At 40.3% G+C, this 23,294-nt stretch overlaps 1 protein-coding gene across 1 annotated transcript in view; it reads left to right on the top strand.

Annotated features, from left to right (window-relative positions):
- Positions 1-23,294, top strand: part of LOC117306840 (cilia- and flagella-associated protein 54-like) — a 57,694-nt gene that overhangs the window by 24,787 nt on the left and 9,613 nt on the right. Inside the window, exons 24-50 of the mRNA XM_033791383.1 lie at positions 343-498; positions 1,154-1,354; positions 2,485-2,680; positions 3,366-3,458; positions 3,838-3,964; positions 4,501-4,615; positions 5,286-5,444; positions 6,274-6,378; positions 6,796-6,893; positions 7,376-7,590; positions 8,421-8,608; positions 9,047-9,274; positions 9,741-9,958; positions 10,635-10,888; positions 11,365-11,520; positions 13,087-13,275; positions 14,378-14,465; positions 15,307-15,489; positions 15,980-16,247; positions 17,060-17,146; positions 17,767-17,889; positions 18,202-18,255; positions 19,076-19,227; positions 20,204-20,340; positions 20,573-20,670; positions 21,171-21,234; positions 22,816-22,996. Coding sequence (XP_033647274.1) covers positions 343-498; positions 1,154-1,354; positions 2,485-2,680; positions 3,366-3,458; positions 3,838-3,964; positions 4,501-4,615; positions 5,286-5,444; positions 6,274-6,378; positions 6,796-6,893; positions 7,376-7,590; positions 8,421-8,608; positions 9,047-9,274; positions 9,741-9,958; positions 10,635-10,888; positions 11,365-11,520; positions 13,087-13,275; positions 14,378-14,465; positions 15,307-15,489; positions 15,980-16,247; positions 17,060-17,146; positions 17,767-17,889; positions 18,202-18,255; positions 19,076-19,227; positions 20,204-20,340; positions 20,573-20,670; positions 21,171-21,234; positions 22,816-22,996 — 4,133 coding nt within the window. The remainder of the gene's footprint in view (positions 1-342; positions 499-1,153; positions 1,355-2,484; positions 2,681-3,365; positions 3,459-3,837; positions 3,965-4,500; positions 4,616-5,285; positions 5,445-6,273; positions 6,379-6,795; positions 6,894-7,375; positions 7,591-8,420; positions 8,609-9,046; positions 9,275-9,740; positions 9,959-10,634; positions 10,889-11,364; positions 11,521-13,086; positions 13,276-14,377; positions 14,466-15,306; positions 15,490-15,979; positions 16,248-17,059; positions 17,147-17,766; positions 17,890-18,201; positions 18,256-19,075; positions 19,228-20,203; positions 20,341-20,572; positions 20,671-21,170; positions 21,235-22,815; positions 22,997-23,294) is intronic.

Here is a 23,294-nt window from a genome sequence, read left to right on the forward strand (position 1 = left end):
CATACTATCAACAGCTTTCCATTGCTTGTTACCAAGTAAGTTTTTATGCTAACAATTAGTTTAAGTAGTTACCACTAGTGTACAGTGTCTCTAAGCCCGGGACCCCGCACCATAACACGCTATGGCGATCGGGCCTTTTCAGTCATAGCTCCAACACTTTGGAACAAGCTACCCACCCACATTCAAGCAGCTTCCTTTATTGGGCACTTTCAAATCTTAACTTAAAACCCATCTGTTTTGTCAGTCTGGTTATAGCGCTTAGAAACATCCGTATTTAGCGCTCTATAAATGTTGTAATTATTATTATTATTTAAGCACTTCTCTTTTGATTACTAATCACAGTTACAGCGGTTAGCAGAGTGTGAGCGTATGCTAGTTGCAATGGAGCTAGCTGGATGGCTAAATGAGTCCAACCTGGCCCTACAAGCCGTAGTGCAGTGCTATGGATTGTTGGCTCCTATTATACACTACAAGATCCCATCTACTCCAGTTGTGCAGGTAAGTGTAGAAGCAGTTGTCGTTTACCGTGCCATGAACAGGGCCCAAAAGCCTATAAGCACAAAAACTTGCTAAGCACAGACTAGTATTGCTTAGCAGAAACAGGTTACCAGCCCAAATTAAACTAAGTTTGCATTGTTGTGGCGGGTGCCCATCTCAATTTTTGCTTAGCAACAAAATTTGCTAGGCAGTATTTTCTGCTTAACCGTTAACAGCTTTATGAAATTTAGGCCCTATTGTGTGGGTTAAAAATCAAGTTTTGTAAGTTGGTTTTTGTACAAGTTCTTAATATGTTAAAAGCTTCTATGTTTCACGACCGAATGTGCATAAGTTTTTGTAAGTAACCATAGCGCTAACATAGTTACCAACATGCGTATTGAGACTTTGCCTATCCTTTTTATAAAGTGTAGTATGCATTGGTTTGTCTCTACACACTCGTCTTGTTTTTGTGTTTTGATAAAGTGATGTATGTGTTTAGGAATTAATAACTCTGTGATTGCCGGTGTTACTAAGACTCGGTTTTCAACCGGAATCCTTTGCTGCCAAACATGGGGATTAGGACATACATACGGTCTATCTGAATAAAAACTTGGTGTCCTAAAATGCCAATATGACTATTTTTCTCAGAGTTGACTTAACTGTTTTCTCTTCTCAGGTTCTGACTCGCTGCTACGCCATCCTCTTAGAGATGCCAGCTAGCCTCCGCCATCGTCGTCAGCAATCCATCTCCGATAGTCTCCATCACATGATAGCTGTTATTACTTACCACATGGCGAAGGTACTAAGGGTCTGGAAGCAGAAATCACTGGCTAATTACATCACTGAGACGGGAAAGAAGATGCTGGCTATTGAGAAGGTGAGAAGTTGTTACACAAAGATTCTTGTATACCAGAGTTTTCATTAGGACTTTAAAACTATTTGTCAAGTCTATGGAAAGCAATCCTTATAGCCATTGGACACTTTCGGTAAACAGTAATGTCCAAGGCCCACACTTCGTGTATGACAACTTCTATATAAAATAACAAACCTGTGAAAGTTTAGGTTCAAGCGGTCATCGGAGTCGGGAGAAAATAACGGGAAAACACACCCTTGTTTGCGCACGATTCACCGTGTCATGACATGTGTTTAAAATAAATCTGTAATTCTCGATATCGAGAATTGATATTGTTTTAATGTTTTCTCAAAAAGTAAAGCATTTCATGGAATAACATTTCTCGAGAAGTCTTTCACCATTATTTATTTGTAAACCTGTGAACTTAAATTTTTTTTTCTGTACTGAAAGTGTTCAATGGCTTTAAGATAGAGTCTTGTGTTTCTTCTGCAAAATTGAAGTTTATTCTGTCAAGTTTCATATCTCTTGGATCAAAACGCCAAGGCCAAACCCACTCTTTTCAGAGCCAACACTCCCTCAAATGAAAAATATTATGTGGTTGTACCTGCAAGTTTACTATTATTTATAGTTTATTTTTATCCTTCACACCATGCAAAGCTTACAACATCAGCCTTAAAGGCAGTGGACACTATTGGTAATTACTCAAAATAATCATCACCATCAAACCTTACTTGATTACAAGTAATGGGGAGAGGTTGATGGTATTAAACATTGTGAGAAACAGCTCCCTCTGAAGTGACGTAGTTTTCGAGAAAGAAGTGATTTTCCACGAATTTGATTTCGAGACCTCAAGTTTAGAATTTGAGGTCTCGAAATCAAGCATCAGAAAGCACACAACTTTGTGTGACAAGTGTATTTTTTCTTTCATTGTTATCTCGCAAATTCGACGACCGATTAAGCTCAAATTTTCACAGGTTTGTTATGTTAAACGTATTTTGAGATACATTAACTGTGAAGACTAGTCTTTGACAATTACCAATAGTGTCCACTGTCTTTAAGTGTATAAAGGCAAGTTTGAAGTCAAGTTGAAATCCTAAAGAATAAAACATGCGTTGCCTTCAGACATTGACTCTTGTAGTATGTTTCTATCCTAGGAATCTGAGCAGAAAGGCAAAGCAGAAGCAATTGATTTCATTGAGGATGTAGACGGAGGCGCCGGCCAGGGCGGCGCGCAAGCAGTTAAGAAGAAACGCCCTCGACGCTTCGGCCAGACCATCTATAACGTAGAGGGACCTAAGAATGAAGAGCTGAGAGCCCTTGAAGCACACATGCTCAAGCTGTCTAAACTAGGTATGTATGCTCAAGAACCTCTCATTTCTTAAATACTTATCATGTATGGGTTTTGAGACATTGCATGGAGAGGTATCAATGTATATATTCAGTTTGTGGACACCATTTGTGTATACCAATTTTGCTGTGTATCAGTTTGCAGTAACACCATTTGTGTATACCAATTTTGCTGTATAGATTTGTTCTTCGAGAACTTGTCTTGCTATTTATTCTACTGCCACAGAGTAGATTTGTTACCCTAGTTTAATCTGAAAAGAACTGTTCTGCTTATTACCTACTACCTGGGCGGAAGGTAGGAAATTGGCCCGGCTACTACTTTCGCTTTAATAGTGGATTGAGGGGACTTCTCGTTATGAACTTCACTGCAGCTGAGTGAGTTCTAAATTGGTCTCAACATTTGGACTAGCCTGCTCTAGTCATCATCAGGAGACTGAAGAGTATTTCAGATGCTGGTCTCTTTAGAGGGATTTAGAGGATTTCTGATGGGGATTTTGATTCAGCTTACAGCAACAGAGTCCAGCATTCTCCTGAAGACGATCAGAGCATACAAATCAGAACGTTGAGTTGTTAGACTCATAAAGATGTATTGCATGGTGTCTCCGCAAACCTTACTTTATTGTATCTTCAACATCTAAAGTTTTAAATCCTACCTAGTTGTAATGTTGATTTCTTGATTTCTTTCTAGCTCACAACGCCGACGAACTGACAGGGTCTGAGGATCCTAATATCCTACATGCTTTCATTGCTGCTCTGCCGAGTAGATATGCCTACAAAGAAGGTAGTCTAGTTATAAATATTTTCGTGGCCGTGATTTAATTGGTCAAGCCCAAAGGCAAGTTCCTTTATCGAATGGCCGCGACCCTGCGACGAGGTCTCAGTTGGCCATTTCAAACAGACAAGCAAGTTTTTTATTTTTTTGCCATGACCGTGTAAGGTTTTAAACGCCTGAATAAGTCACAACTCTTTTATTCTCATTCATAAACAAATTTCTGTTAAAAATATTGCACAGTGCACTACGCCAATTGATGGGCGTGTGGTGGGTTATTTTGAGCCCTGTATATATAGTAATGTAACTTGAAGTCAAACTCGCTAATAATGTCAAACTTATTATTAAATGTACTTTTATTGTTTATGCATATTTTTGTTTTGTGTTGCAGTTGTGAAGTTTCGCCGCCGAGCTCGTTTCCTTGAGTTTGTGGTGCAGGTTGTGCAGAAGGCGTTAAGTGAAGGACTTGTAGACACTGCTATTGAGTGGTGTGAGGATAGTGTCTTATGGCTTATCAGGTATATATATGGTTACAGTAATTCAGGTTATTGGTATGGAGTAGGACTGCAAACTACTGCTACAGCCTTTTGATTGGTGTAAAAAAATAATATCTAATCACTAAACTTCAGAATGTCCAACGCACCTCTTCTTGCGTCATTGTCAAGCATAAGAAGTATGACTCTATCACATTGGAACTCATTGCTCTTCACTGGCTCCCCATGCAACAGCGTATCAGATTTTCCAAGTTTCTTCTTCTTGTGTACAAAGCTCACCATGAACAGTCGCCATCCTACTGACTGACTTAATACAGCTGCAACCACCATGCAGACTGCTTAGGTCATCTACTTCCTTCCCTAAGTTTATTGTGCCCAGAACCCATGCAGTGTCAATTCCGATCGCTCACTCTTCTGCTATTGACCAAAATAATGGAATACTCTTCCAAATCACATCAAGGATGCTCACACTATTCATATTTTCAAAAAACTGCTCAAATCTTTTTCTATGTTGTTATTTAATGCACTTTTTCCCACTTGATTCTTGTCTGTTCTTGAAGGCGTAATGAGCAGTTGTCAGCAGTCAAAGCCACCTTATCTAAGCAGCCTGGAGGAGTAACGGTAGCTGGAGATGACCCTAAGAAATACACCGCTGCCGTTATTGAATACACCAAGGTAATCAAACTTACAGGACTCAAGCTCTCATGTTCCTGTTTAGTAGAGTGTGGGTTGGAGTCCTGGTTGCTACACTTGTGTTCTTAAAGACACTGGACACTATTGTTAATTGTCAAAGACCAGTCTTCTCACTTGGTGTATCTAAACATGTGCATAAAATAACAAACCTGTGAAAATTTGAGCTCAATCGGTCGTTGAAGTTGCGAGATATTAATGAAAGGAAAAAACACTGTTGTCACACGTAGTTGTATGCTTTCAGATGCTTGATTTCATTTCGAGATCTCGATTTCTAAATCTGAGGTCTCGAAATCAAATTCGTGGAGAATTATTTCTTTCTCGAAAACTACATTACTTCAGAGGGAGCCGTTTCTCGCAATGTTTTATACTACCAACCTCTCCCGATGCAGGAAAGTACGGATTAGATATCTGTTTAAGATGAACGTTCTTATGTTGCTCATACCTGTGCTTGTAATAAATAGGATTTGCATGTAATTTATATTCAAGTATCTCTATTTATAATAGTTTGAGGAAACAAAATTTTTTGTACACTTTTACTACAAAGGTGGGGGGAGGGGGTATTGAAAATATGTACGGTTTTTATTACGCTTGTGAAAATGTTGATAACTGTGAACGACCCCTTATTATAACCTTTATTTGTGAATAATTTTAGAACAAGCCAGCTACCCTCCAAGTGCCGGCCAAGTCGCCGTCGGACCTCAAGAGTCCCAGGAGAAAGAAGAAGAAATTTCAGCTTCTGGTCCATCTTCGATCCAATCAGTTGAAGATGTCTGATGCTGCTAAGGCTCAACAAGAGCAGAAGGAACTTCAGGTAAGAAACTGTAGAAAAGGAAACGGAGAAGTCTTTTTGAACCTTTGTGTGTTTTTTGTCATGAAAACTTGAAGAGAAGGTATATGTTTTGTCATCACTCCTAAAATTACAGGCAATAACAAGTTTTGGTTGTAGAAGTGTACAGCAGCTTTCAACAGTATTGACCCCTTGCACGCGCGTCATACGCGGCGACTGATCCGCGCTCACCATGTTGGTGGGCAAGTTAGGTTTATGTGTATTAATGCCGCATCGCCTAAAACGCGCACTTTCACTGCATAACGCACATCATAGAGTTATATATAAAAACGTACAGTGTAATTGCCCACCAGTATGGCGCATTCAAGATTTTTTTGATGATGACGTCAGGTGAAATGGGTCAATAAAGCATTTTGAGAAATATTTCATTTCAAAGTAATGTGATTATGTAAAAAATGTATCAGTTTTGTGCCCCCTAATTTGAATCTGAGCAGCATTATTGTCAGTAACGTTCATCAGATTGTGTATTCTTATAAAAGATTATTCTTCCTGCTTGCATATATTTGCTCCAGATTTTCAGCGATATCTCAAAAATGCAACTACCTGCTGCAATGAAATTTTTACCTGTGAAATACGCTTGACGTAAGCGCAGTATTCCCTGTTCCAGAGGTGCTGGTTCTTCACTTTCGTTAAGCAGAGCCATGAATTTGGGCCCTGATGCCTCACCACTTAACCACCAAGATTGCCCAGTGCTTTAGTTTATTTATGTATAACTCTGTTCATGTGGTTGTTGGGTAGATTGCACCCTGTTTGGTTCATTATTGATTGTGGTTGTTGGTATTTTTGTGGACAGGCGTTTGAGAAGTTGGAGCAGATACTTCCGGAGTTCTACCACACCCAGAAGAAGAAGCAGAGACTGAGGAAGATATGCGCTGATGAGATCCCATGGAGGACACAGGTCAGGGGATAATAATAACAACAAGTGCTTATATGGAGCATTTGAAAATTATGTATCAATGTGCTTTTACATGAGATCCCTGGGCCCAATTTCATAGAGCTGCTTAACGGTCGATTTTGTGCTTAACGGGCACCTGCTGTGCTCTACCAACTGAGCTATGAATCCCTGTTGGCAATATCTTTATCTTTGATCATGGGTGTCAGTCAGAAGCCATTCACCCCGTTCCTTCCTTTAACTGTCTTTGTTTAACCCCAAATGCACATGTGTCTACAAAACTTTTTAAAGCCTGATGAAATCAGAATGCATGGCCTCATGGCTTAGTTTAGTCGCTACAGAATCAATCAAAATCAGGCAGAATTTTGAAGTTAGTCTTAAAGTCTTATAATATAAGAAATTTTTATAATTTGATGCTTTCAGTTAAACATTCTGCAAGGATTGTGCCACTTCGCTCAATTCTTGAACAAAATCGGAAAGAGAGACAAACTGATGGGACCAGCAGCAGGTGATATATACAGGTGAGGTCAAAGGTCACACAATGGTCGGCATACAGTTAACTTCCAGAAGTCAGAACAATACTTCCAATCCTGTAGCTCTGAAGATTGCAGACTCTCCCCGATCCTGCAGAAAGTTTCCTGAAAATAAACCAATCTTTTGATGATGTGATAAAAATCTACCTAAAGTGATAACCAACCATAGAGTTATATATAAGAACTAGAGGGCGCACTGGTGATGCTGCTTGCACAAACGCGGCGGGACCGCAAGATGACAAGCGCGCCATTCTGTACGCGCGTTGAATATGAAATACACATTTGAGGTTTTTTTATTGAACGCTCACGCGATGCTGTTTGTTCAACTTAGACAATGGCCGCCTGCGCGCATGCCGGGGCGCGTGTATAGGCCAGTGCGCCCTCTAGTTCTTATATATAACTCTATGTAAACCAAAGAACACCTTCCATTTAAAAAAAAAATGACTCAAAGAGTGATGATTTATTTCCAGATCTGCCTACCTAGACAACGAGTGGTTTACTTTTGAGACAGCAGGTACCCTCGTCGTTGGGTGGGATGGCGGACCTTCCCGTGCTACAACCAGACAAGATGAGACCAGACCATCCATGAACGACCCTGTCATTGTTCAGCTTCAACAGATGGATGCTGGGGACGAATATAAGCTGCAACCTTCAGCTATAGAGGTAGCTGCACTCGTTACAGTGGGTAAGTAGATGTAACGCGAGTCACTTACTCAGCAAGTGGTATTAGGTCCTAGATTGGAAGGTACATCAACTTCCTTTAGAGGTAGCTGCTCTTGTTACATGAGTCACACATATGCAGCAAGTGGTGTAGTGTTCTACCTATAGAGGTAGAGCTGTTCTTGCTTCAGTGGGCAAGTGGTTTTACCATGAGTCACATTCAACAAGTGATGTCAAATCTTAGGTTGGGATCTGGACTGCAAAAGGCACTCATTCTATGGGTCATTTGGCTAGAAGCACTACTTACTATAAATGTATGTAACATGAGTCACAATAAACTAAAATAGCTGTGTTAGATCCAAGGTTAGAATCTTTATATCAAAGAGCCAGGCAGTTGTAACCATTATTATTACTTTTGGATGTAATGTGAATCACAGGTGTTGTCAGGTAAAAATATGGAACCCTTGTCTCAAAGGGCCAAATTTAGAAAAAAAACTCTTTTGCCGAAAATACTGCTTAGAAAATGTCTTTGCTAAGCAAAATATGAGCGAGGCACCAGTTGCAACAACGCAAACTTAATGGAATGTTGGCAGGTATCCTGTTTATGCTCAGCCAGGTTTTTTTGTGCTTAGCAAGTTTTTTGTGCTTAGGTGCTTTATGGAAATGTACACTGGGCCCACTTTCATAGAGCTGCTTAAGCAGAAAATATTGCTTAACAAGTTTCTGCTAAGCAGAAAAGAGCAGGATACCAGTCACACATCCTAACTGTGACTGGGTAGCTTGGCTGGTTACCTTATTCTACGAAATTGGGCCAAGATCACAAACCCAAAAGTTGTGGTATTCTGGATTGTTTAGGTGAGCCGGTTCCTGTAGTCCCCTTACCCCCTGATGATAAGGAGTCGGACACTATGAGGACCTATCGCTCTATGGATAGTGAGAGAGCTGCTAAGGCACATCACCATCATGCAGACTACGCTGGTATTACAACCCAAGCCACTGTGGAGAGCCTCAAGAAGACATTTGACCACCTCAAGAAGGCAGTGGTGAGTCCCTCTTGCTCATATATAAGTCTGTGTTTCAGGCCCTTCAGGAATCTGTGCTGGGTAGTGCAGTGTATTTTGCTCAGAGTGCTGGGCAAAATTGTTAAGTTCTGGGCAGGCCCGCCCGGCACCGCCCACCGTGGCCACAACACTGTACATATTATTTTATACAGGCTAAATGAATATTTTTAATTGTGTATTATCCTTTCCTGTAATTGGCAGCTCGTTCGCTGTTGGCTTGGTCAATAAATATTGCGTTGTGCCGTTGGAAATGGTGAAGCAGAATTTTGTTTAAACGGCGCTATTGTTCTTTTTAGCCACTGTGTTATGGTCTGCTCTCATAGCACATAATTCACTCATGTAATCATCGTTTCCTCCTGAAATATTATAACAAAACAGTTGTTACAACTGTATACTGAATATAAATTAACTTTTTTTCAGGTCCTTGCCCATCGTGGCAGCCATTGGAGCCTACTTCAGAATGCCTGCCGTGCCCTGTGGAACTGCGCCCATACCTCCCTCCTTCATACCTTCGCTAGCGGTCATACCAATGGTCTGCTCTCCGTGGAGGCATTGAGGAGTGTGGTGTGGAAGCCGTTCCTAGTCGCTGTGGATTGCTTACTTGATATGATGGTGTGCCTGCAGAATGAAGCAGAAACTGTACAGAAGGTATGCACATCAGGAATATGATTCTTTCAACTTTTTGACTTTTAAAAAACCGTCTTTTGTTTTCAGTTCAGCGAGTGAAAAAAAGTTATGGAAAACCCTTGTTAAAGTGTATTCACCTCCCGTGACGAATAAATTTCAGTCTTTTTCATTTTATTCAGAATCTCTTCCCTTGCATATTTTGTCACCGTGTTCACGAAGAGCCACTTATGTCCAAATGCTTGTTTGAGATTTACATTTTTCACTGTGCTTGGCTTAAAACTGCCAAATCTACTTTGCGGTAGTAGAGCATAAAGCATGATGAGTTTTCAAAATAACGCAATCTACCCAGCAAGTAGATACACACATGTATTACCGCAAACCATACATTGATACCTCACCATGCAATGCCTCAAATCCCATATAGACGCATGGTGCTATCGCAAACCAAAATATCATAGTTGACTTGACTTTTTCCTCTCAATTATAGAAGTCAAAGAAACCTGTCTTGGTCAACAGCTGGGTGGGGACTGTCTCGGATGAGAAGGGCGGGGCTAGTCTGAAGTTTGAGAATCCCCTGGATGACATCAGCACGATGGATTCACGCTGGATGAGACGGCTGGTCCTACGCGTCTTAGAGATGTTGTATTACGAGCAGCAGTGGGAATGTCTAGCAGATATTGCCATGAGATTCAATGTCCTCTCTCAGTAAGTCAAATAAGAAAAAATGCAGCAAAGTGTTCGGTACCTTCCCCCTGTAATAATGTAAACTTGAGGAGCAGTGCTGCCTTGAAGACCATGGCCCAATTTCATGGCTCTGCTTACCGCAAATACTCTGGTTACTTGCTAGCCGTGTAAGCATAGAATGCCTAGTAACGTGGAGTACGCTAACCTGTGAAATACGCTTGATGTAAGCCCAGACCTCCCTGCTTCTTTGCTTACGTTAAGCAGAGCCATGAAATTGGGCCCAGGGGGCAGCAAAGGAGAAGGCTGTGAGATGCACCGATATCTGGCCTAACAGTTGAAGAGTGGATGATGAACTCGAAAGTAGATCATACCCTTGGTTGTTATCCCTGCTTATACAGCAGTTACTGGTCAAATGGCTTCTGACTGGCACTCCCAAACAAAGATATTGACAAAATAGGGTCATCCCCATCATAGGGCTACATAAATCGTGCTGGCACGTTAATCTGGAGGTTGCAGACTCGTGTTCCGCTCTAGTCAATTTGTCCTTTATCCAACCCAAAGTTTCAAAGAGTTTGTTTTAGGTTTATGCCCTAAACAGAAATCCAAGTTAAAAGCACATCCGTTTCTGATTAATACTAACAAGATTGATATTTACATTGTCTTCAATTTGTTGTGAATTTGTCTTGAATTTCCACAGAGAGCGTTATTCTGAATATGTGACTCCCCTCTTGGTACAAGCCCAGCGTAAGCTCATCTCGCGTCTGCAGGCCTACGGAGGTCCGCCCCCCGTCCAGCCGCACTTCAAGCTGGCCTCGGAGAAACTCGGCGGTGAACCCATCACAGCTAGGAACTACATGAACGTGCAACTGATTGTGGAGATCGATCCAACCAACCTCAAGGCTATAGATGTTGGCGGACGGATCGATCCTGAAGGACATGACGTTTATGGAGGTGAGTTTGGATTGCTTCATACAATAGGAAGATTCTGTAAACCATGAATAATTTAAACCTTATTTCATGAATATGTAAGCATTCTAATATGGTTTCATGAATATGTAAGAATTCAAAACTTGTTTCATGAATATGTATGCAAATATGCACTTTACCATGAAATTAGCGCGCTCCCTACATTGTTTTTCCTGATCCAAATTTTTAAAACATCTATCAAATCTAACTCTCTCAACCAATCAGAATTGATAAACTGTCCCAGGTATTTGTGAATAAAAGTGTTTTAGTATTGAAACATATCCTTGTGTATTTTCGGGAGAACAAACATTTTTGGTGGAATAGTAATTTTTGGTGGAGTGTTAATTTTTGACTTCATAAGGTCAGGTCGTGTTCAATCAGTTTGTTCTAGTTTTGCTGGTTTAAAATATCTCGATAAATTTTGGCAAATTTAAGAAAAGTATTTTATTGTTAATTTTTAGGTGCATCAGATGCGGGCAAGCGCGTATGCGTCCCGCTGGATATTGACGATAGCCTGGCAGGATTCAAACAGGCTCTGAGTGCCAGTAACTACACAGCTAGAGCATTACAGCATAGCCGTAGACTGCTCGTCTTGTACCTAGCCACACAACAAAATGGTAAGTGGAGAAATAAACCAGGCTAAGTTACTTTATACTTTTGGCACTTCAGTGTGTACAGTTTGTCTGAAATGATTCATGATAAAGATAGTGTTGCAAGTTGATGCTGGGGTCGATTTCACTAACGCGTTTTGGTCATCGCAAACGCCGAAATCGATCGCTAAATCTAAAATCCATCGCAACTTAGCGATGGATTTTTAGCCGACGATTTCACTAAAACTTAACGATGAATATACTCGTCGCAAAGTTTTATTTAGCGATGACAATCTTGCGATGACATGTTAGTGGTCGCAAAGTAAAAGTTCATCGCAAACTTATGATACATTGCGCCATTCTGTGCTTATAGCTAAAGCGGTGTACGTTTTGACTGTCCGTGATTTAGAGTAAAATGAGTGGCGCTACATTATTTTAGTCTTGCGGTCTTTTACCTGGTAGACTCAGATTGCCGATGACAACTATCAGCGACGCAACTGCAGCAAAGAGCCCCTTAATATCGGTAAAAAGGAGATACTATATAGGTTCGATTATTTTAACCATCATTTTTAGAAAAAATGTGTAATGTATTGGCAAATTGACAGTGTGAAGCTTAGTATTATTAGACAGATATGTCAGTATTTTCATCAATCCCACCATTACAACAGATTTACTAAAACTGTTTATTAAAATCTAAAATTATAATAGAGGACATAGGCCTGTAAATGCTTTAACCCTTTGTAAATGAATGCCTAAACATCGTCCACAATAGTTCGTAGGCACCAACATGACAACGATTTACATATAAACTGCACAATGCCACGATTTTGTCGCGGGATGTCAAAGGTCACTACTTTTAGCCTCGTACAAAAACTTTATTTCCCTTTTAACGTCATCGCAATTGCGATGACTTTAGTGAAACGCAGAATTAGCGACATCGCAATTGCGATGGATTTGAGGTTTGCGATCTCATCGCAAGTGTGTTAGCGATGATCGCAAACATAGACGTTAGTGAAATCGGCCCCTGGTCCCACAAAGTTTGTGAGTGTAGCGAAGTTTGAAAAAGAGTGCATATTTCAACTTCAAGAGACTGGACACTATTGGTAATTTTCAAAGACCAGTCTTCTCACTAGATGTATCTCAACATGCATAAAATAACAAACCTGTGAATATTTAAGCTCAACTGGTCGTCAAAGTTGCAAGATAATAATGAAAGAAAAAACACCCTTGTCACACGAAGGTGTGTGCTTTCAGATGCTTGATTTCGATACCTCGAAATCTAATTCTGAGGTCTCGAGATCAAATTTGTGGAAAATTAGTTCTTTCTTGAAAACTTTGTTACTTCAGAGGGAGCCATTTCTCACAGTGTTTAATACTATCAACAGCTCCCCCATTACTCGTTACCAAGTAAGGTTTTATGCCAAGAACTATTTTGAGTTATTACCAAAAGTCTCCACTGCCTTTGAAAGACCGCTGTTAAGCAGCCTTTTCTGCCTAAGCAGCTCTGTAAAATGTGGCCCTTATCTTCTACTACAGACCACCTTACCTTGAATACCAGCTTGTTTATTTTTTAATTTTATTTTTTAAACATAGCACCAGCCGTACCGAGCCATCAGAATCTCAACAGCAGAGTTGGTTTCTCTGAGACCGACGGCCAGCCACAAATGACCGTTCCTCCTGATCTGTCTAAAGCTGAGTTTAAGATCATGTCCGAGGTACAGACTTCGGCATTACCAAAGTCACAGCTTGGAGTGGTCATCACATCATATGATAAAACAATCGGTAATTAGTTCATTCTATTATAAAACTAGCATTGTGAGAAGGAAATATATCAATATATATTTGGTTTGCGGTAACACCATGTGTGTATCTACTTTAACTTCAGGAGAATCAAACGGTACCTGGATAAGGATACTCTCCATTATAATGTCAGAGCTTTAGTCCTCTCTCGTATTGACTATGGCAATATCTTTTTATTTGGTGCAACCTCATGTGAATTGGACAGAGTTCAAAGAGTACAAAATAGTGCAGCTCGTTTAATATGTTCCACACCCTTGAGAGAACATATTACCCCATCACTTAGGGAACTTCGTTGGCTACCAATTAGAGAACGAATCAATTTTAAGACTGCTCTTCTAGTTTTTCAATGCTTTAAGCTGCACCCCATTATATTACCACTTTACTGTCACATTACACTCCTCCACGATTTCTTCGGTCCACACGTGACATCACTCGCTTGAATGTTCCCCGCGCAAACAAAATTGTAGGTCAAAAGGCTTTCAGTGTAGCTGGGCCGATGATTTGGAACAATCTCCCTACTGTCATTAGGGAATCTAATACCATAATCTGCTTTTCGTAAAGTCCTTAAAACGCACCTTTTTCCAAGTTAATTTCTTTCTAGTGCGCTATGATCTTGATGGAATAGCGCCTTATAAATTTTAATTGTTATGTTATGTTATGTTACAAGGTAGATTTTGTTCTTTAGAGAACTGTCTTACTTTATATTCTACTACCGCGGAGTACATTTTCGGAATTAGGGATCTTTGTAAACTTACCGCAGAGTGAGTACTTAATTTGTCTTAACGTTTCCACTATGCTTGCTCTTGTCATCGGCAGGAAAAATATTACTTAGAAATTATCAAGTAATAAACAGAGAGACTGTCTACATTAGAGCTATATAGCTTAATGGTAATCTGGACGTCGCAAGTTCAAATTTCGCTCTAGCCTAATTTTCTTTGTCCAATCCCAAATCACAGACACAACAGTTGTTAACAAAGCTGTCATATATACATCTTTTTTGTTTTGGTTTTAAGCTTTATGAAGGGGTTGTTGTTTTCCTCATATTTTCATGTTTGTGGTTATAATTTTTGTTTTTCCCTTTCAGAGATGCTACTAGCAAGGAAGCAGCTAGGTCTTGCTGCTCAGGCCATGCATGAACTAGGAAACTTATACTACCATGCTGCTAATATAAGGTCAGATTTGGTTCATAAATAATAAAGACAGCCAAAAAAGTAACTAGGCCGTTGTAAAAGCACCTACAATTTTAAAATTGTTACTCATAATCTAAAAATGATAATACCAGGAGACGGAAAATTTTATTAAAGGGATTTTGACACCTTGTATGTTAGAATCGGTCGAGTATTGTTGTCGCGGTAAGTGCATACAGGTAAAAAGTGCCCATTTCCATTGTTGCAGTAACTCCTATTGACATGATTGATCTCTCCTCTGATTCAGCGTGAAGCTTATAGAGGGAATTTTGAAAAGCGGTTCTTGTCAATAGGAATTACTGCAACAATGGAAATCGGCACTTTTCACTTGTAATCACTTACCGCAACAACAATACTCGATTGATTGTAACAACAAGGTGTCAAAATCACCGTAATTAAATTGTCCGTCTCCTAGTATTTTCATTATTAGAATATGAGTAACAATTTTAAAATATAGGTGCTTTTACAACAGCCGAGTTACTTTTTTTGCTGTCTTTATTTAGACCCCCTTGCACAATGCGCAACGCACCTACATTGGCGAGTCAAAATGTGCACACAGGAAATGACTCCCCAAAAGACAGACATGGTAGTTGCACATTGTTCATCTTCAGCTTGGTCCTTAATCACACTGCAAAGAATCTGATTGGTTTCAATAGCCACTTGAGACGGATTCACCTACTCTTTCGTTTTATACTAGTGCACTGGTTTCCTTAGAAACTTGTTGACATTTAGTGTTGATACCTTATCAGTATTTTTTTGTACTTACAGACCTGCATTAAAATGGTGTAATGTTGATATTGGATAAAGATTGTTTTTGTATCTACAGAGCTGCATTTAAATGGTGGGCGGAATCTCTGGATCTCATCCTGAATACCAATGACAGTCTGCATGGATGGCGTAAGTTGCTGACAGGTCAAAGGTCACAGTATGACATCAGCAATCAGCTGCTGGATCGATGCGGGATGTGGGGCTGTCTTCTAGGGGCCGTGCTGGCGTCAAAGATTGCTCAGTAAGTAGTAATAAATATTTAGTTTGGGGTAACATCGTCTGTGTGTCTACTTGTGGATTGTGTTATTTAGAGAACTTGTCTTCCTTTATATTCTACTACTGCAGAGTAGATTTTTTGAATTTGGGAGGCTTCTCAGTTCTGAAAAGAACTGTCCTGCTTTTTAACTACTACCTGGGCGAAAAGGTAGAAAATTAGCCGGGACTACTGCTTTAGCTTTAGTGGATCGATGGGACTTCTCGTTATTAACTTCACTATCGCTGAATGAGTTCTAATTGGTCTCAACGTTTTGAATAGCTGGCTCTAGTCATTGTCACAAGTCAGTACGTAATAGTTTATCACTGTTCACATACTTTGCATCAGGGCTCAATTTCAAAAAGCCTGTTTTAGCACAAAACTTAGCACTGAATAGTATTGACGTGACGATTGCAATTTACACTCTTGGCATAAATTTCTGTCAATCTGTAAATGTTTTCTCTTCAACTCTGCGCAGGTACATCTTGACCTCTGACCTTGGTCTGCGCATGGAGAGCTGCTTCCTGTCTGCGTTCCTCTTCAAGGCTTTATTCCGCGCCTCCCTGCCCCACCCTACTGCGGACAGGGACTACGCTCTGTATGAGATCGGAGAGGGTTGTGAGGTGCAGTACCTTATCCCAGGCGTGGACCTACTATCGGATAAGTACCGCTGTGATGGGAGGACGTTGTTGGCATCGCTGAGATGGGTTGCTGAGGAGCTGTCCAGGGGCAGGCATAACCTAATGGTAAGTTCTTCTTACTCTGAAATAAAATACACAGCATTTTCTTTTACAGAACTGTTCTTTCATTTGATTAGATTACACATTATTCAAAAAATCTCTCAAAACTCATTTGTATCAGATGTAATATGTTGCAGTTATAGTTCCATTGGTTTTGCTCTTTTCAGCGCTTTGAGCTTTACAAATATCTAGTTGTATTGTATTGTATTTTGTTGTATAAACAGCACAATTAGAGCTAATAACAGGATGAATAGGTTTGGCAGGAAAACCCCAAAGGGGAAAAACCAAGCAATCAGGTAGGGACTGAAAACTCAATCCACATAAGAATCAGGGTCCTAAAGGTGGAAGGCGAGGAAACTGTCCTGCTTCTAACTATCTGGTCGGAAGGTAGATAATCAGCAGGGACTAATACTTTTGCTTCAGTATTGTTTGAAGCTTTGCATTGTGTGGAGAAATGAGAAGAAACTATAAATAAATAGTAAACATGCGGGTACAACCATGTGTAAATCTCTTATGAGTGAGTGTTGGCTCTGAGTAACCGGCTCTTTTCAGAGCCAATACTCGCCCTAAGAGATTTACACGTGGTTGTACCCGCAAGTTTACTATTTATTTATAGTTTCTTCTTACTTTTGCTTCATTGGATCGAGGGAACTTCTTGTTATAAACTTCACTACCGCGGAGTGATTTCTTAATTGGTCTCAATGTTTTTACTTAGTTGCTCTACTCAACGTCAGGAGACACTTTTAGAAACTTTTAAGAATTTACTTTCTTGCTGTGTATTGGTATTTCAATCTCTGGTGGTTTTGTTGTTGTCGTAGGTTCTACCTCTGCTGACATTGTACCAGTATATGACAACCTTTGTCTGCAGAGATTTACAACGAGCTGTGGACGGACGTATCCTCAAGGTACGTAAACCATTTAAAAGCAAAGTATACCTTTGGTTCTTGGAACCATTCACATGTTTTTTTTTAATCCTATTTAAATGTCGTGCTTTTGAAATATTACCGAAATTCCTGAGCGAATATGTCCATGCAGGAAGAATAGTCTATAATAGGAATACACACTCTGAAAAGCGTTATGCCTCTCAGATTCAAATTTGGGGGCATAAAAACTTTCATCTTTTAACATAACCACATTACTTCGAAATGAAGGTTCTTGTGATTGGTTTAGCTAAGTGCGCTACATACTTGGCAGCACAGGCTGTATACTCCAAAGGGAGCTCAAAGGTTTAAGGAAATAAATTTTCGAGGGACTACTAGCCGTTGATTTCACAAAAATTTAGGATTAATCTTAGGACTTGGGACGAGTCCCAGCCTTTCACTGTAACATGTAAATCTTAAGATTAATCCTAAGTTAGGACGGGTTACTCGTCCTAACTCAAGATAGGATTAATCCTAGCAGTTTCTGAAATAGGCCGCAGGGGTAGTAATGTTGTAGCGCGATGAAGAGTGATGGATTTGAGCAATAAATAAGAACCCACTACCAATATTATTAATAAATTGTTTGTACTGTTTCTTTACAAAAGGTGAGAATCTTGACTGAATTGAGTCTGTACAATGAAGCCTTTACCGTCCTATCTCGTCTGCTTCATGGAGAACGACTACCACAGACTGCCGATAACAACTTCAGACAGGTGGAATCAAAGATGGTAAGTAACTCAAAGTTCATTAAATACTCTGGATTATCCAAACTGTTACTTTTATAAGAGAAATAAAATAGTAGTCAATGAGATCTTTTGTGGCCCTGTGATAAAGGACTGAGCTAAAGGCAATGTTCTTTATCGCCACGCTACTCATTTATTTATAAATGCCCTTTTATTAAAAAGCAGAAAATCTATATTGCTATCATATCTTGGATAAAGTTTATCTTTAATCCAGGGTGCAATATATATCTTGTGCATTGAAGTTCTTCTGTAAAATTCTGCCCCCATGTCTGATTAAGTTTTGATTTTCTTTTACAGTCTTCTCAGAAGTTTAATTCCTGCAAGCCTGTGATGGAACCGACCAATCTCAAGGTAAGTAATCCTATGAAATATTCATCGGTTGAGGGTGGGTGGGGGGGGGGGGATGGGTTTCAAGGAAAGAGTAGGGTCTCTCTGTAGCCTGAACATCTTACCACACACTTCAAGGCTGGTGAATATCGCCAGACACCAGCTTTGAACACAGTATTTCACTCCTTGCCCTGGCATCACATGCTGATACTGGTTATAGCGTGAATATCCGTCACTCAGTGATGCCAAAGGCACTTAAACCTACAGTATTTACCTGCAAGGTATAATGGACTACGTTTTGAATTATGAACCTACTCCTTTAACATAGCACCAGGTAATGGTTTACAAGGTGCTGTGGCACAATATGCTGCCTATCTACTCATGATCTGCTATTCAAATGCTGCTATTAAAATAAGTTTGCGGTATTACTCTATGTGAATATCTCTCTCCTGAGTAGTGTTGGTTCTGAAATAACCTGGGCCAAATTTATGACTCTGCTTACCTTAAGCAAAGAATCGGCACTTGCTTACGTCAAGCGTATTTCTTGGGTGAGCAGGGCATTTGGGCTTGTGCTAGTGTGTACTCCATGTTACTAGCCATTCTTCCCTTACACAGCTTGCGCAGAAATTCGGCGCTTACCATGCAAGCAGAGAATGTTGATAGTAAACGCAGAATTCAGCGATAAGCAGAGCTATGAAATTGGGCCCCAGTAGTTAATGACTCAGTGTTTGAAATAGTACGCTCTGATTGTCTTTAGGAAAATGCTAAAAACTAAAAATTAATTTGGTCTGGTAGTCTTTTCACCAGCAGTAATTTCAATATTTTTCTCTATTTCCTTATACAGATGTTAGAAACACTGATTGACAAGAGACTATCACCGTCCTTAGCTACGCTGTACGGACCCCACCTGACCTGTCACTTGTCCCTTGCTCAGGCACACCTCATGGTAGCGATCTCATCTACTATACAAGTTATGCCGGATCAAGACTTTGTCATGTAAGTTAACTGTTAGATTGCCTCTAGGGTTTGTTGATAAAAAGGTGGCGTGTTGTGGCCTAGTGGTCAAGTGGAGCAGACTCAAGCTCTTGTGTTCTAAACAACAGAGTGTGGGTTCGAGTCCTAGTTTTGACACTTGTATCCTTAAGCAAAACCCTTAACCATTATTGTGTGTTGCAAATTGCACCGAAAAGATTCCAGTAGACTTTGCCCCTCTGCTTCCAGTAAACTATTACTGTTACCTTATAAAACATTGAATCCATCCACAACTATGGAGGTGACAGCGGGTATCAATCACATCGCTGGCCGCAGCAATCGCAAACGAACATCATTTATAACACATCTGAGAAATAATTCATGCATGAATCGTTCACAGATTTACATGAACATTTTCTACAGTATATTACTTTGAAGGGAATCTCTCTCAAAATAGTTTATACTATTAACAGCTGCAGTGCTCCTCACCGAGTAAGTTTTTATGGCCATTAATTTTTGGAGTATTTAACAATTTATGACCCTACCTTTAAAGGCAGTGGACACTATTGGTAGTTACTCGAAATAATTGTTAGCATAAATCCTTTCTTGGTGACGAGTAATGGGGAGAGGTTGATGGTATAAAACATTGTGAGAAACAGCTCCCTCTGAAGTGCCATAGTTTTCGAGAAAGAAGTAATTTTCCACGAATTTGATTTCGAGACCTCAGGTTTAGAACTTGAGGTCTCGAAATCAACCATCTAAACGCACACAACTTCGTGTGACAGGGGCGTTTTTTCTTTCATTAATATCTCGCAAGTCCGATGACCGATTGAGCTTAAATTTTCACAGGTATGTTAATATTTTATGCTTATGTTGAGATACACCAACTGTGAAGGCTAGTCTTTGACAATTACCAATAGTGTCCACTACCTTTAAACTATTGTTTGGAAAATGTGTTCATTGTTTCCTTTGTTTTGCTTTTTTTCTCTTCGTTTTAAAGACTTAACTCTACTCCTGAGCCTCAACAGCGGAAACCAAGCCCAACCACCAGTACCACAATCAGCAAACCGCCGACGTCAATCATATCAAAGAAGACTGAAAAGATTCACACTAAGATCACATTAGAGAATGCACTAGGTAAGCAAGAGGTGCCCCTTAAACATAGACAGCTCAGATGCTAGAGCGCCGTCATGTTAATGCAGAAGTCACTGGTTGAAGTCTCGCTCTAGTCACTTTTTTTTTAGTTTTCCCATTCAGTTTCCCTTGTGGTTCAATAACTTGCTATTTTAGAAGTATCACACTTTCCTGAGTTTGCCTGATGCATTGATGACGTTTCGGGTTTAATTTTTTTCTTCTATTTTTACATTAGCATCCGAGGAAGGCTCAGTGGAAAGTCTGACGATTACTGAAGACACAGGCAAGAAGTTTACAGGAGGGAAGAGACCACTCACATTGGAAGCTGTCAAGGTATATCTCAACCCTCCCCCCCCCCTCTTCCCCCCCCCCATCCATCCCCTTCCCCCCCCCCCCCTCTGCCCCATAGTCCCCCAAATTAAGCAAACACTAAATCATTATTGCTGTGTCATTCGGATGGGACGTAAAGACATAGGTCCTGTGTGTTGTGTAATGCACGTAAAAGAACACAGTGCACTTATCATAAAGAGAAGGGGTTTGCCTTGTGTTCCTGGTTTAATTGGCAGCATATGCACCACAGCACCTTGTAAACCAGTACATGGGGCTATGTAAAGAAATCAGTCTCACACTTCAAAATGTACCTTGACCTACATACCGGGGGCAAGAAAATACTGAATGTTGGAGTGTCATGAGTGATGTTTATGAGTGTCATACAGAAATGCCTGGGTGCCCTTACCCTTTTCAAAACTTAAGGAACGGGCCTGAAAATACCTTACACCACTAAACAAAAATAATAATTACGTTTGTAATTTTTGTAATTTGTATTTTCACAGGGAGGATTGTTAAGGACTGCAGAACAAACTCTGAAGATTATGGTCGAGATTATTCAAGGACAAGGTGAGATTGATAAACGGAGCGGGAATTTGTTTATTAATTAATTAGAGCTTTGAAGCTTAGGATTCTCTGAAAAAAAAGTGAACTTAATCACTGTACTAGCTAAGAATCCAAATGAGAGAAGACAAGGAAGGAAGTTTCAGTTTTAGATGTGGGAGGAAAAACCCCAGAGAATTATTCTAAGGGAAAACCATGCAGAGAGGTAGGGACTGAAATCCCAATCTGAGTGACGTGGCCTTGCGGTTAAGAGCACTGGACTCGAGCTCTGTTGTTTCTGATCAGCAGAGTGTGGGTTTGAGTCTCGGTTCTTCCACTTGTCTCCATACTTTACCATAGAAACAGTCATGCAACTCTTCCGCGGAATTCCGCGTTTTTGAAAAATGATCGGCGCTAAAACAATACTTAGTACATGTATATGCCTGGCAACAACAATGTACAACTATATTAATGTAAAATAAGCCTAGTACATGCTAACAATGCACCTTGGAGCATAATAACCTCAACATTTTCTTGGGTACCATTGTCGGTCTCATGTCCCGTGGCGTTTCGGCTGCCTCGCTCCGCACTTGCGTTGTGCCTTCGAAAATTTTCCCAAAGTTGCATGCTTGTAGAATGAATACAATGTATCTGCTGAGAAAACAGCAGAAAAACTTTTATGGTATTTTCACATGGACATCAAGTCCGTCCACATTTAGATTTAGCAAGGTGACAGCGGATACCAACCACATCTCTGGCCACAGCATTCGCAAGAACAAAATCCCTCAGTAGAAAAACTCGTGCATAAATCATTTCTCAGATCCAAATGTTTTGGGTGAAAAATGATCCAAACCATAGTACTTTGAAGAGAATCCTTTCTCAAATCAGTTTCTACTATCAGCACATGCAGTGCTCACACCAAGTAAGTTTTTATGGTCACTAATTCTTTCAGTATTTAACAATCTATGACCCTACCTTTCATTCATAAATACCTCATACAGTTTCGCTATTCCTATTGGTGGAGAGCGCGTTACGTGGGGGTGTTTAAACCTTTGATAATGACCAGTGTTTATAACCGGTTAAAGCGGATACTCCGCGCTAGTCTTGATGCAAGACGTTTCTTGTTACGGGCGATGCAGGCGCTGTTGGTGAGTTGACCGCGCTGTGTTGCAGAACATGTTGCAGAAAACGCGCATGCGCACGAACAGGACCAGAAACTGTCGGAAATAGGCATGCAACACGCGGATGTCGTACATGTACATGTAACGTGTACATACCATGGAGGTAGAAACATACAGAGCTCAAGCACGTCAGAAACGGATAATTTTTACAGAGTTTCTTACTTTATTACGCCTTTTAACCAAAAAGGTATTTGAATGAATGGGAATAAAAGGGTAGACTACTAGTTCTTTCACGGCCATTTAAAACCTTGCAGGGTCAAATTTCCGTGTGATTAATTTGACCCTGCCGGTTCTAAACGGCCATGAAAAAACTATTCGCTACCCTTTTATTCCCTTATTATTTTAAACGGTTGTCCCTTCTGCTTAGTTCTCGATTGGGTAATTAACTAATTGGGCAATGCTATTTATTTCCTTTATTGATGAGCAGCAGCTGGGGGCCAATCTGCAGCCGAGTTGGAACTTATCGTCCTAGCTAAGCTAGAGTTAGCGTCAGTCTATAGAGAGCTTCATCTAGTAGCAACCAGTGCCCAGGTCGTCCTGTCCGCTATGACGGCTCTACAAGGAAGCAACTTGTTTGACGAGGTTAAGAAATCCAAAGTACCACGCAGGTAAGGTTGGGATAAAAAATATCGTCGCTGGTGACAACAGTTGCCGTGGGCCAGTGGTTAGACTGCAGGACTTGCAATCACAAGGTTGTGGGTTTGAATCCCACCAAGCTACCTAGGACTAGTCACTAACCCTGCAATGCCAAAGCTAATGACAACTTTGAAAGAAAACCTAAGAATATGGACCATGAAAAGACAAGCTAACTGGTCCTGCTGGCTAGTAACTCTAAACGTTAAGGGCAAACTCTGGGAACATTGCTTAACAAATTTCAGTCATATATTGTACATGTGTCATGGTGTT

Source organism: Asterias rubens, chromosome 2, assembly GCF_902459465.1.
Source record: "Asterias rubens chromosome 2, eAstRub1.3, whole genome shotgun sequence".
Taxonomy (NCBI): Eukaryota; Metazoa; Echinodermata; class Asteroidea; order Forcipulatida; family Asteriidae; genus Asterias; species Asterias rubens.